Source organism: Nomascus leucogenys, chromosome 16 (assembly GCF_006542625.1).
Source record: "Nomascus leucogenys isolate Asia chromosome 16, Asia_NLE_v1, whole genome shotgun sequence".
NCBI lineage: Eukaryota > Metazoa > Chordata > Mammalia > Primates > Hylobatidae > Nomascus > Nomascus leucogenys.
Genome location: NC_044396.1, coordinates 44,620,980 through 44,633,291, shown reverse-complemented (window position 1 = coordinate 44,633,291; position 12,312 = coordinate 44,620,980). Strand labels below are relative to the sequence as shown.

General features: G+C 46.4%; 1 protein-coding gene across 3 annotated transcripts in view; it reads right to left on the bottom strand.

Annotated features, from left to right (window-relative positions):
* The window catches only part of LYN (LYN proto-oncogene, Src family tyrosine kinase), a 163,750-nt gene that overhangs the window by 130,556 nt on the left and 20,882 nt on the right, over positions 1-12,312 (bottom strand). For 2 of the 3 annotated variants that reach the window (XM_003255972.4, XM_003255973.4), the window contains exon 1: positions 9,410-9,707. Coding sequence is in view for 1 of the 3 variants with exons in the window: in XM_030794988.1 (XP_030650848.1) it covers positions 9,410-9,826 (417 nt within the window). In the remaining 2 variants the exon portion in view is untranslated. Of the gene's footprint in view, positions 1-9,409; positions 10,552-10,831; positions 11,793-12,312 lie in introns of those variants that run through there. The other variant, XM_030794988.1, reaches the window with a different exon arrangement.

Below are 12,312 nucleotides of genomic sequence, written 5' to 3'. Positions count from 1 at the left end.
CCAGCACAGCACAGCACTTTGGGAGGCGAGGCGGGTGGATCCCTTGAGCTTAGGAATTTGAGACCAGGCTGGCCAACATGGCCAAACCCCATCTCTACAAAAAATAAGCCAGGCATAGTGGAACACACCTGTAGTCCCAGCTACTCGGAGGCTGAAGTGGGAAGATGGCTTGAGCCCAGGAGGTCAAGGGTGCAGTAAGCTATGACTGCACCACTGTACTCCAGCCTGGGATTACAGCCTGGTCTCAAACTCCTGAGCTCAAATTATCCTCCTGCCTTGGCCTCCCAAAAAACAAACAAATTAGGCAGGCCTGGTGGCGGGGCCTGTAATCTTAGCTACCCAGAACTGAAGTGACAGGATGGCTGGGGCCCAGGAGGTGGTGGTTGCAGTGAGCCGAGATAGCACCACTGCACTTCAGCCTGGGCGACAGAGTGAGACCCCATCTCAAAACATACAAATAAACAAATAAATAAATAAATACACATGAGGGAAAATTTTTGTTATCTACATTGGGCATCTATCAAATTTGAAACAATACAAAAAGCCAATGTGGTTCTGAAAGACAAAAATCAACTGCTATGGTGCCGCATTTCATTATACTAACAACCATAAGCTCCATATTAAAATTTTGCTTAAAACCAGGGATTCGGCCAGGCGTGGTGGCCAAATCCCTGGTGAGTGAGATCGCGCCACTGCACTCCAGCCTGGATGACAGAGTGAGACTCTGTCTCAAAAACAAAACAAAACAAAAAACCAAGGATTGTGCCCATTACTGTACCTGTCACTCCCCAGGTCACTTAGGGGAGGTGTCAAGTACCTACTTGCAGATGACGATTATAAGCTTAAGCCTATTGCTGTCATAGATAACAGAAATAAATGTTACTTTCTAGCTTCAGATTAATCTCTAGAGAAGTAGCCTTGAGTCATTCAACTCTCCACCTACTCAAAGCATTAAGTCAGTGTTCAACGTGTCTTCACTCTTGGCTATGTCATAAATGCCATATTGTAAAAGAGTGTAGGCAAGAAGTTGCCTGTGATGGACAAAAAAATTAGCTTCGTACTAAAAGGCTCCAGTGATTCCCCTTCGTTGATGCCACGAAGTCCAACATTTAGTATTAGGGCCAAGCACCCTCCAAGCCTGCCTGTGGAGCCTCCCACTGCCTCTCTGGAACAAGCTCCAGTAATGTGGAATGACCCCTGCATAGTCAGGCTGTCCTTTCTCAGGAAAGCCCCTTCTTCCAGGGTGTGTGGCCCACTCCCTTCAGGATTTCCACCAACACAGCAGGTTTGTACCCCAACTCCTAACACTGTGCAGGACTCCCAGTAGCTACCCAGGAAAAGTTTGCTAAACTGAATACTGAACATAGCAGTGGATGATTCTTTAAGAAAATGTTCTATTTACAACATTTACAGCGCATCAGCTCTCCTGAGACAGGACTCTTAGAATTATATCCATCAAGTGTCCTTCAAGCCACTCTAGCTCCAAAGTTCCCTGTCTGCTTCCACCTGCCCTCTGCAGTCCCACTGGCTTCATTCCATTGCTCCTTATATCCTGCCATTTTAAAATCATATAAGGAGCCAGGCGCAATGACTTATGCCTATAATCCCCGGATTTTGGGAGGCTGAGGCGGCCGGATAACTTGAGGCCAGAAGTTCGAGACCAGCCTGGCCAACACAGCAAAACCCCGTCTGTACTAAAAATACAAAAAGTAGCTGGGCATGGTGGTGTGTGCCTGTAATCCCAGCTACTCAGGAGGCTGAAGCACAGGAATCACTTGAACCCGGGAGGTGGAGATTGCAGTGAGCCGAGATCATACCATCACACTCCAGCCTGGGTGACAAAGACTTTGTCTCAGAAAAAAAAAAAAAAAATATATATATATATATATATAGAGAGAGAGAGAGAGTTATATTTATATATGGGATTTATGTATATATTTATATGTGGGATTTATATATATATTTATATATATATGGGATGCTCATTCTTTTAAATATAAAGACGTACAGAAGTAAAAACAGCACTCAACTGTCACCCAGAAATAACCACTATTAAGATCTTAGTATAAAAATTGTTTGAAATGCAGAGTTTATAGATGATGTGTCCATATATGAATATTTTATTTCAGAAATGGTATCATGTCATCTACTAGTTTGTGTTCAGCTCTTTTGTTATTGTTTGTTTGTTTGAGACAGGGTCCCACCGGGTTGCACAGGCTGATTTCGAACTCCTGAGCTCAAGCAATCCTCCTGCCTCACGCTCCCAGAGTGCTGGGATTACAGGCAAGAGCCACTGCGCCTGGCGGCCTGGCCAAGTTCAGCTTTTGAAAAAAAAAATTTTCATATTAGTAACTGTAATTGAATGTTTTATCTTTTAAGATATTTACAAAGTATCCCATTATATGAACGTGACTTAATTTGTGTTTGTTTAATAAACCTCCCTATTGGACTGCCCACATCTGTACATTGGAAGGGGGGATGAAAAAATGTTGATTAATGGATACAAACATACTGTTTGATAGAAGAAATAAGACCTCGTAGGGTGACTAGAGTTCACAGTTAACTATTGTGCATTTCAAAACAGCTAGAAAAATTCAAAAGATTCTAGTATTTAAAAAGAAAACAAATATTTAAGGTGATGGCTATCTCAAATACTGATTTAATCTTTACAAATTATATGAATGTATTAAATTATCACATGTGCCCTGAAACTATGTACATCTATTATACATCAGAACAAACAAACAAACAAACTCTGATGGAGTTGGCCAATCCTACCTCAGAGAGGCTGCTCCAGGCCACATTCCCCTGCAAGTTAAGGGGAGGGGCTCATCCACCAGATTGTATTTCCTTTTTCTATTTTGTTTTGCCTGCAGATTGAAGTGTATTTGAGCACAAGGTAAAATGTTTCTTGCTATGGGTTGTGGTCAAATAAGTGTGACAGGCTGGGCGTATGGCTCATGCCTGTAATCCCAGCACTTTGGGAGGCTGAGGCGGGCAGATCACCTGAGGTCATGTGTTCGAGACCAGGCTGACCAACATGGTGAAACTCTGTCTCTACTAAAAATACAAAAATTAGCCGGGCGTGGTGGTGCATGCCTGTAATCCCAGCTACTCGGGAGGCTGAGGCAGCAGAATCGCTTGAACCTGGGAGGTGGGGGTTGCAGTGAGTGGAGATTGCATCACTGTACTCCAGCCTGGGCCACAGAGCGAGACTCCATCTCAAAAAATAAAAAATAAAAAAAACAAAAAGAAGTTATTTGACAGCCACTGTTCTATCCCAAGAATTTAAGAAGGAATTTAACAATTTTTAAAATAGTCCTGAATTATTATAGTTACTATTTAAAAATTATTACGTAGCCTGAACATTAAAAGATTTCGAAACATCTACCCAAGAGTTTCATAACACTTTCCATGATGGGGAATTTCAAAATGTACATTTTTCCGTTGCTGAAAAAGTCAGGCATGGCCAGGGTGGGCTTCGCAAAGCAAGCTCTGCCCTTAAGACTCCAGACTCCTCCTCTCTCCCACCCCCGCCCCACCCCTCACTTAAGGGCAAACCAAAAATGCAGAGGGCAGCAGAGGGTAGAAAGAACCCCGAGGAAAACGCAGCATTGGGTGGTAAGGAAGGTGGGGCTGCAGGCAAATGACCCAGGGGCCTGGGGAGGAGGAAGTATCACTTCCTTGCCTGCCTCCTCTGGGGCCTTCTCTCTCCAGCATCGGGCTACAGTTCTGCTCTCCGTGACACAGCTTCCCCCTGGAAAGCAGAAGTGGTCCTCCCTCTCCAGAGAGCCTCTCTGAGACAAGCTTCTCCATTCCCCTCACCTCCGTGGGGGTTAACATTTACAGGAAGAGTAGGGGCACCCAGAGACCCAAACACCAAGAAGACGTCATTGCTTCAGTGGGAGGCAGAATGAATACACACCCATCTCTCCAGTCTCACTGTACCGGCACCCAAGGGTAGGCCCAAAGACCACCCGAAGACCTCCCCACCAGATGTTTTACCAATGGAGGGAGGAAAGCAGGGACTGGAAAGGCTTCCAACCAGTATGGTCTGGTGTCAATAAAGAAGAGTGAGCAAGATTTCAGATGCTCACAGAAAGGTGTGGGCAGGCAGGCAATATGTAACTTTGCCTGAAGCATGGACTGTAGAAAGGAAATGAGACCAACTAAAAAACTATCTGAGCTATGAAGACTTCTTCCCAGTGTTCTACAACCCAAAAGCAGAGCCTCAACCATCAAGAAACAGCCACTGAAATGGATTCTTCGAATGTATCCCGATTCATGCAGTTCTATAGGATGTCATTTAAGTGGCAGCATTCTGAACACTGAGCACTTACAATAATGAGATTAACTGACAATCTCTTCCCATACACGGTCAGCTCATGCCAATTCCTGGTTGAAGAAGCCTTTGTAAGATGACAGGGAACGAACTGGGGAGAGCAGAAGAAAGGGTACTGGAAGCCTGAGGGTTAATAAAGCCCAGAGAAAGAGCAATGCCATGGAAGAGTTCTACACCAAGGAAAACTGCATCCTGAGTGTAAGTACAGCTTTTAAGAAATAGCTCTGTGGCAAATAAGGAATGCTGCCAGCTAATTCAGTAATGAGAGAAAATGAAGTACAGAACAGGATGAAGAGGATAAACAACAAAGGCTACTACAGGCCCCTGCTCTTGTCAGCATGGATGAGGCTTTTTAATACATCATCCCAAGTATTTAAACTTGCTCTTCTAAATTACAAGAGAGGGCCGGGCACGGTGGCTCACACCTGTAATCCCAGCATTTGGGGAGGCCGAGGCGGGCTCACCTTAGGTCAGGAGTTCAAGACCAGCCTGGCCAACATGGTGAAACCCCGTCTCCACTAAAAATACAAAAATTAGCCAGGCATGGTGGCGGGCGCCTGTAATCACAGCTACTAGGGAGGCTGAGGCAGGAGAATCACTTGAATCCAGGAGATGGAGGTGCAGTGAACTGGGATCACGCCAAAGCACTGCAGCCTGGGTGACAAGAGCAAAAACTCTGTCTCTTCAGTGGGAGGCAGAATAAAATATAAAGAGAGCCCTTCCAACTAACTTAAGCCAAAGATACCCCAGAAAGGCCAGGCGCAGTGGCTCACACCTGTAATCCCAGCACTTTGTGAGGCCGAGGCGGGCGGATCACTTGGGGTCAGGAGTTCAAGACCAGCCTGGCCAACATGGTGAAACCCCATTTCTACAGAAAATACAAAAATTAGCTGGGTGTGGTGGCATATGCTTGTAAGTAATCCCAACTACTCGGGAGGCTGAGGCAGGGAGGACTGCTTGAACCCAGGAGGCAGAGATTGCAGTGAGCTGAGACTGCACCACTGCATTCCAGGCTGGGCGACAGAGTGAACCTCCATCTCAAAAAAGAAAAAAAAAAAAAAAAAACAACAACAACAAAAATCTCAAAATCTCCAAGTCTTTAAACTGACAAAATTTCTAATCCCTCCATTGGCAGATTTCCATACTATTTTCTACACATGGGTATCTCCCCTGAAAGGGAACTTATTCAAAACAAATTTTAGAAATGATAATGGAGTGAACTCAAAGTTTCACAATTTAAGTATCAGGAAACCAGGCAGCTGTAAGAAATCTTTCGGTATTTCTGACTGGAAAAAAAGCCCAACAACTTCCTCTTCCATGTTCTTCTCTTCATTATCAGCCTTAAAAGATGGGAGGCAATGTATATCTATACTGTTGGCCTAGAACAGTGCCTTGCACACAGCAGGTGCTCAAAATGAGCAGGTGTTTTAATGTGCGTCCTATGAGCTCTGTCTTCTTAATTTATATTTTCATTTGAATGATGCTCTCACTGATAAAACAACCAGGAGGTTGGTAAAGTTTACAGGGAGACACTCCCAGCAGAGGTGGGGGAAAGTCCTTTTGCAAAGTATTACTCAGGTACTTCTGTATTAACCAATAAGCAACTGATTGCCCCCAAGACAGTCAGTAGAGCTGCTCGGACAGCAGCCAGTATAGGTGTCATCTTAGCAGTTACTGGAGACCACCCTTTCCCACCCCCAAGCAAGAAGCAGTGCTAAAAAGCACAGAAATTCATTTCTAGAAGACAGCTTTAAGTGCCCAGCTTGATGGTGCATCTGCTATGTCCTGAGCAGTTAGCCACTTAGTTCAGACAATTACCAAGTGATAAAAGAAAATTAACTCATGATTTCACTTTTAAAATGTTTGTTAAATGAACTATTTATTTGCTTTTAAGCACAGATGGTCTGCAACTTAATGATTTTTCAACTTTACGATGGTGCAAAAGCATTAGGCATTCAGTAAAAACTGTACTTCAAGTACCCACACAACCATTTCATTTTTCACTTTTAATACAGTATTCAATAAATTACATGAGCTATTCAACACTTTATTATAAAATAGGCTTTGTGTCAGATGATTTTGCCCAACAGTAGGCTAATGTGAGTGTTTCGACCATGTTTAAGCTAGGTTAGGCTAATCTGTGATGTTTAGTAGGTTAAGTGTATTAAATGCATCTTCTACGTTCAGTATTTTCAACTTACGATTGGGTTTATTGGGACACAGCCTCATCACAAGTTGAGAGGCATTTGTAATTGAGCACACACTACAAGTCCAAAGGTGGACAAGTAGAAAGAGCCAAAAAACACACCAACTACTCCTAATGGTACCACTTAACCAAGCCCATGACCTCAGACAGCCCCCTGAATCTTTTTCTGTATCTGTCCCTCTCCATCCTATAGGAGCCACAAGAGGTTCAAATGAAATTAGAGTTCAGGAAGACTTCAGAGCCCTGAACAAATGAAAGGTGCTAACACCTTCACCATCATCGCTAGGAAGAGCCAGAAAAGGTCTGAGGCTGTCTCTGCTGTCAATGTGACACTGATCAATGTCCTGACTAATGATTGTGGTGGCCTTTCAATGTTAACACTCATCGATGCATCACTGAGATCATCAGTAGGAGTGAACTTATAACAATGTTCCCTGCTGTGGGCATGTATACATGGTGTCCTTATTTATAAAGTTAGTATGGGTTTGTACATGAATAATATGATTTAATTTTGTTAAGTTACAACTCCACATAGTCATGTGAACCAACTGCAATCTCAGATGTTTTTGGTGATTTATTTCTAAAAACAAATACTACAGATAGAAGTAAAAGGCTTTCAAAGTCACTGAACAGTGCTGGGCCACTTTTCTGCTAAAAGAAAGCTATTGGAGGGACGGGGCAGGGGTGGGATTACAAAGTTTCCACCTACCTTTGTAACACCAATGACTCTAAAATAATGTAGGTCTTCTGGATTGGGCCAACTACCTTTGCAGGAAACATCTTAGCCATCCCACATCAGGACCTCTCTTCCAGTAATAAGTGGAGAAGAGTGGTGCTGAGTGGAGATTCTCATTTAGAACACTAAATGTGGGTAACTCAGTGCGGGGTAACTTTACAGTCAACAAAGCCTCTCAAATCCCCATTTTAGAAACCGTAACAGAAAGGGCCAGTAGGCTTCAAACACCTTAGGGACCAGCTCTATTTCTTCATCTCCCTATGTCCTCAGTTTTGCATAGGGCAAGCTCACAGGAGGCCTTCATTCCTTCTTCCAAGTAATCTTGAACTGAGCACCTACTATGTACCAGGCACTGGGGCTATCATTTTGGACAAGACAGATGAAGCAGTTTTCATGGAGCTTCCACTGTAATGGTGAATACAGACTATCAACCTGCAGACAAATCAATATAACTCTGGCTGCTGCTATAAAGGAAATGTTGGCTGAATAAATGGCCCAAGTGGCTTATCCCAAATCACACCATATTAAATGATGGAAGACGCCAAAACTCAAGTTTCCTGGTTCCTATTTTCTCTCCCCTTACGTCTGCTGCCCTCTATCCTTCACTCAGCAAAAGGGCCACACATTTACATCCAAAGAGGCCCACTCACCAAAGGCTCTATGATCCAATGAAATTTATTCAGGCCTCAAAGCGCTTACCTGCTTACCTCCGAATGAGAATGGAGGGACTAACTGGATCCCACCCTTTCCCAACAAAGCTTACTCTTCCAGAGAAGGGCTTAGTAAGGCCTGGGCTCTTGCAGTGCCTATTCCCCAGGGCATGGCTTTAGGTATTGGCTGTACAGAGAAAACATACCTGTAGCCCACCAGTTTATTGGCTAGTTCTTTAGGGAAAGTCAGACTACTGGGCCCTGCTTCGGGACAGCAAATCCCTCATGTATTTATTAAGCAGATTTACTAATAAGGTCAGATGGCTAAATCAGACATGGTAGTCTTAGGTTCAACATCACCAAGCTGCAAAGAACCAAGAAGCCTCGTTTATATGAATAGAATTCACTGCAATAAATAACAGTAACATCGTTTATGAAATGCTTGGTCTGTACTAGGGGCTTTGTGTGTACTAAACAGCCCCTGAGGTATATATGCTCTCTCAAAGATGAAGAAACCCAAACAGGGAATTTCAATAATCGGTCCCCTAAATATTCAGCCAGAAAAGTGCAAGGCCTAGATTCTGAGCTGGCGAAGAAGGGCGAATTTGGGATAATTAACACACACGGATATACAAACAAATGAAGACACAACCGCTAATCCGCACGACAGGCAGGGTGTTGGAAAGTTACGAATGCACCGCAAGCAAAAGATGCCACCATGGACCCAGAGAATGCAAGAAAGTGGGAACTGACTCTTAGGCCCTTCCCCCAAGGCGAAGAAAAGGCAACCCCTGAATTCTTAAAATAACTCTCGCTTCCTCTCAGCCAGCAAAAGGACCGGACTGCTCCTCGGCAGGCCGAGAGGCGCCGCAGCGGGAGGGTGAACTCCAGCCTCCGCCGCAGCCCCTCGACGTCACGCTCCTGCCCGGGGCCACCAGGAAGGGCAACTGTCCGCGGGCCTCGAGAGGGCGCCGGCCGAGCCCCGTCTCCCACTTCCAGGGGACCCAGGGTCCAGAGGGGAGATCAGACTGCACAATCCGAGGAGTCCTCTCCAGTATCCCCGCCGCGCGCCCGCTCCGCAAGGGCAGGGGCTTCCCCACTGTGCGCGAGGAGCGGCCGGAGCGGGGACAGCAGCTGGCCCTCGGGCCCTCACCGGGAAGGACCTGCGGTGAGCCCTTCCCCGCGCCCGCACCTCCCACCGCTCCCCTGAGCGGCTCCGCGGCGGACACCTGCGGAGCCTCAGTCCCCGCGCCCTGGCTCCCCCGGGCCCGGTCACCCGCCGGCTGAAGACATCTGAGAGCCTTCGCCGCCGGGGCCCGGAGGCGGTGCGGCCAGGAAGCCGCCTCGGGCCGCGCCGATGCCCCCGGCCCCGAGTCGACCCTGCGACCGGGACTCCGGCTGGTGGCACAGCCGCGGCCCCTGCACCCACTGCTCGCGTGCCCGCGCCCGCCCTTGGGCTCGCGCAGAGGACTCACCCGCTCGCGGTGAAAGTTTCGGGGCGGCGGAGCTCCACGGTGACTTGAGTTCAGAGCGGGGGGCGCGACGGGGCGGCCCAGCAGGACCTGCGTAGGGGGAGGCTGCTGGCCGGGAACGCGGGACGCGCGGCGAGGGGCTGCTGGCGCGGGGCCGGGGGTGGCGCGGCCGCCCCGCTTGCTGCGGGCTGGAGACTGCAGCGCGTCTGGCCCGGAGGCGCCACGGCCGGGGAGCGAGCGGCAGCGCGGCCCGGTGCGGCGGGAGAGGAACTGGCTGTCTCTGGGCTCGGCCGAGAGGTCCCAGCTACTTCCTGGTGCTCGGATTTGCATATTGAGCCCGGAGGGCGGGGAAGTGACCGTTTGGTCCCTGCCCAAGGTTTGGGTGTTTGGTGTGGCCGTCGCGCAGGGCTTTGAAGGCATAGAAACCTGGCGACTCAGTCTGCAGCTCCGGGGAGTGGAGCAGCCCGGGCCAGCCTTCTCCTACAGGGACGGACGGAAGGATCTCCGGAGGAGCCTGGGCTTTGCAGGCACATCGACGACACCTCTCGCTTCTCCTTTCCTTTCCTTCCGACCCATCCCCAAGGTATTAGGAAGGGGGTGCTCCCGGGAGCGGAGGAGGTGCGCTCTGATCCCTTCCAACATTAGGGGTTCTCTAGAGAAAGGATGCGATATGCCGAGGTGATGCTCGGGGTCTCTTTAAGTTCTTAATAATCATTACAAAGTAAGTTCCTTAAGGGTGTACAGGAGGCTGTTCAGGGCATTGATGGGGGAGGGGATGACGTGGAGTCAAATGGCCCGGCAAGTTCTCCGTTTCTCAAAGCCTTAGTTTCCTCCCAGGACAATGGATGTGAGGATGCCTATCTCGTGTACCTTTCTGTACAGGGCCCGCACTGCCCGCATGCAGGAATGCTGGCGTTATTTCATTCCTACTACAGCTGCATCCCAGCATGTAGGGCAGTGCTTGCACGTAGCAGCTGGTGCCTAACCAATGTTTGCTGAAAAAATGTGTGACCCCGTGCTCAAGGTCATGTTCAACTCAATAAATGCCACTTACAAATCCAAGATGTAAGATTAGGCTCGGGCACCGTGGATACCCACTTCTTCTAAGCCAGATTCTGTTCTCTGGGATCCCAGCATTGCAGTACCTTGAAGAATTTACAAGGAAACAAATTGGACTCTGTGGGAGACTTGGTCTTTGCATTAATAGCAAACATTTACAGAGGGCGTGATGGGCCAGACACTGCCCAAAGCACTTCCTTTCTCTCGTTAACAATGTTCTGAAGAGGCTGGCCCCAGCTACGGAGCAATAAGTCAAAGCAGCTGCCTTGTGACACAATCTGATACAGCAGTTATTTGTTACTAGGAAAGGAGTACTAAAGTTTGCATGCTAATTCCTTAAAAGAAAAAAAGAAAGGTGGTTTATACTTGTGATGTTCACTGGTATGTAGTTGTTAGTTTACTGCTGAACAGAAGGGGTGGGTTACCCATGGGAAGGTGTGTGATTGAAACCTATCAAGAATCCTATGGAGAAAAATAGAAAAATGAAAAAAAAAAACAAAAACAAAGAATCCTATGGAATAATTCACTACCTGAGGGCCTATTGCCTAGACTTTTCTTAAGAATGAGCTCTCAAATATATTAACCCTACATTAAAGTATCTGCTGCTACTGATGAATCCTTGAGATCCGGACTAAACGTGTGTGGCAAATAAGAATAGGATTCAAAACGTTTGGTATTGGTTAATCTATCAGAAATACCTGTCAGTGTTTTTGGTAAAATATCTCTCAGGGTAAGGAACAAAGCATCATCAGGCTGACCTGAGCTTGCACCCAACTCCCCAACTCCCTGACTCCTCACAAAAGTGTCCTCACTAAGTTCATCTCTTAATTCTTATTTGGAAAAAAACAATACGATGCTAATTTCCACTTCGTAGGCTGCATTTATACTTGCTGAATACTTCATTCAATCATTCTCCATATCTGTCTTTCCTTCTTAATGTCCCATGAAAGTTGTATTTCTCAGGAAAGTTTTATTTAAAGCTCCTATTGATAGGCAACTTTTTAAAGTATCTGTAGCATGTATGGTGTGCAACATTCTTTTAAACTAGACCTAGGTACTTTTTAGCATTGTTTGCCCATGTTAGGCTTGTCTCTTCAACTACTGATAAACTCCTTTTGGGAAGGCACTGACTTTTATATTTATCTATTTCCCATTCTACCTCCCAGAAATTATGCTGGGTGCTTTAAAATACTTCATTAGTATTGATTGATTGGTTAATTGACTGATTGACTGATTTATCTCACCAGTTTTCTCTAAATTGAGCACAGAAGGCAGTGATCAGAGGCAGGGTGCAAATCAATAAGGCTCCTTGACAGGGTAGGTGGGCCTTTGAAGAAAGGAAGGAATACGATGGGCAGGGCAAGAGAAGGAAGTATTGTAAATACGTTATATACAGTGTATCCTCATTTTTGCAAATACCATATTTGTGAACTTATCTACTTGCTAAAATGTATTTGTAACCCCAAAATCAATACTTGAGGTGTTTTCCCAGTCATAGACATGCACATCCCAGAGCAGTAAAAATCTTGAGTTACCCCACGCACACCCTCCCAGCTATAGTGGAACAAGGCGATGCTCTGCCTTCTTGTATCCTTTATGCTGTCCATTTAGTTTATGCTTTCCACACTTCTGTGCTTTTTGTTGGTGATTTTGCTGTTTAAAATGGCCCCCAAGCGACCCAGCGCAGTGGCTCATGCCTGTAATCCCAGCACTTTGGGAGTCCGAGGTGGGAGGATTGCTTGAGCTCAGGAGTTCAAGACCAGCCTGGGCAATATCGTGAGACCCCCCCCCTCCAATAAAAAAAATAAAATAAAATAAAATAAAAAATAAATGGCCTGAAGCATAGA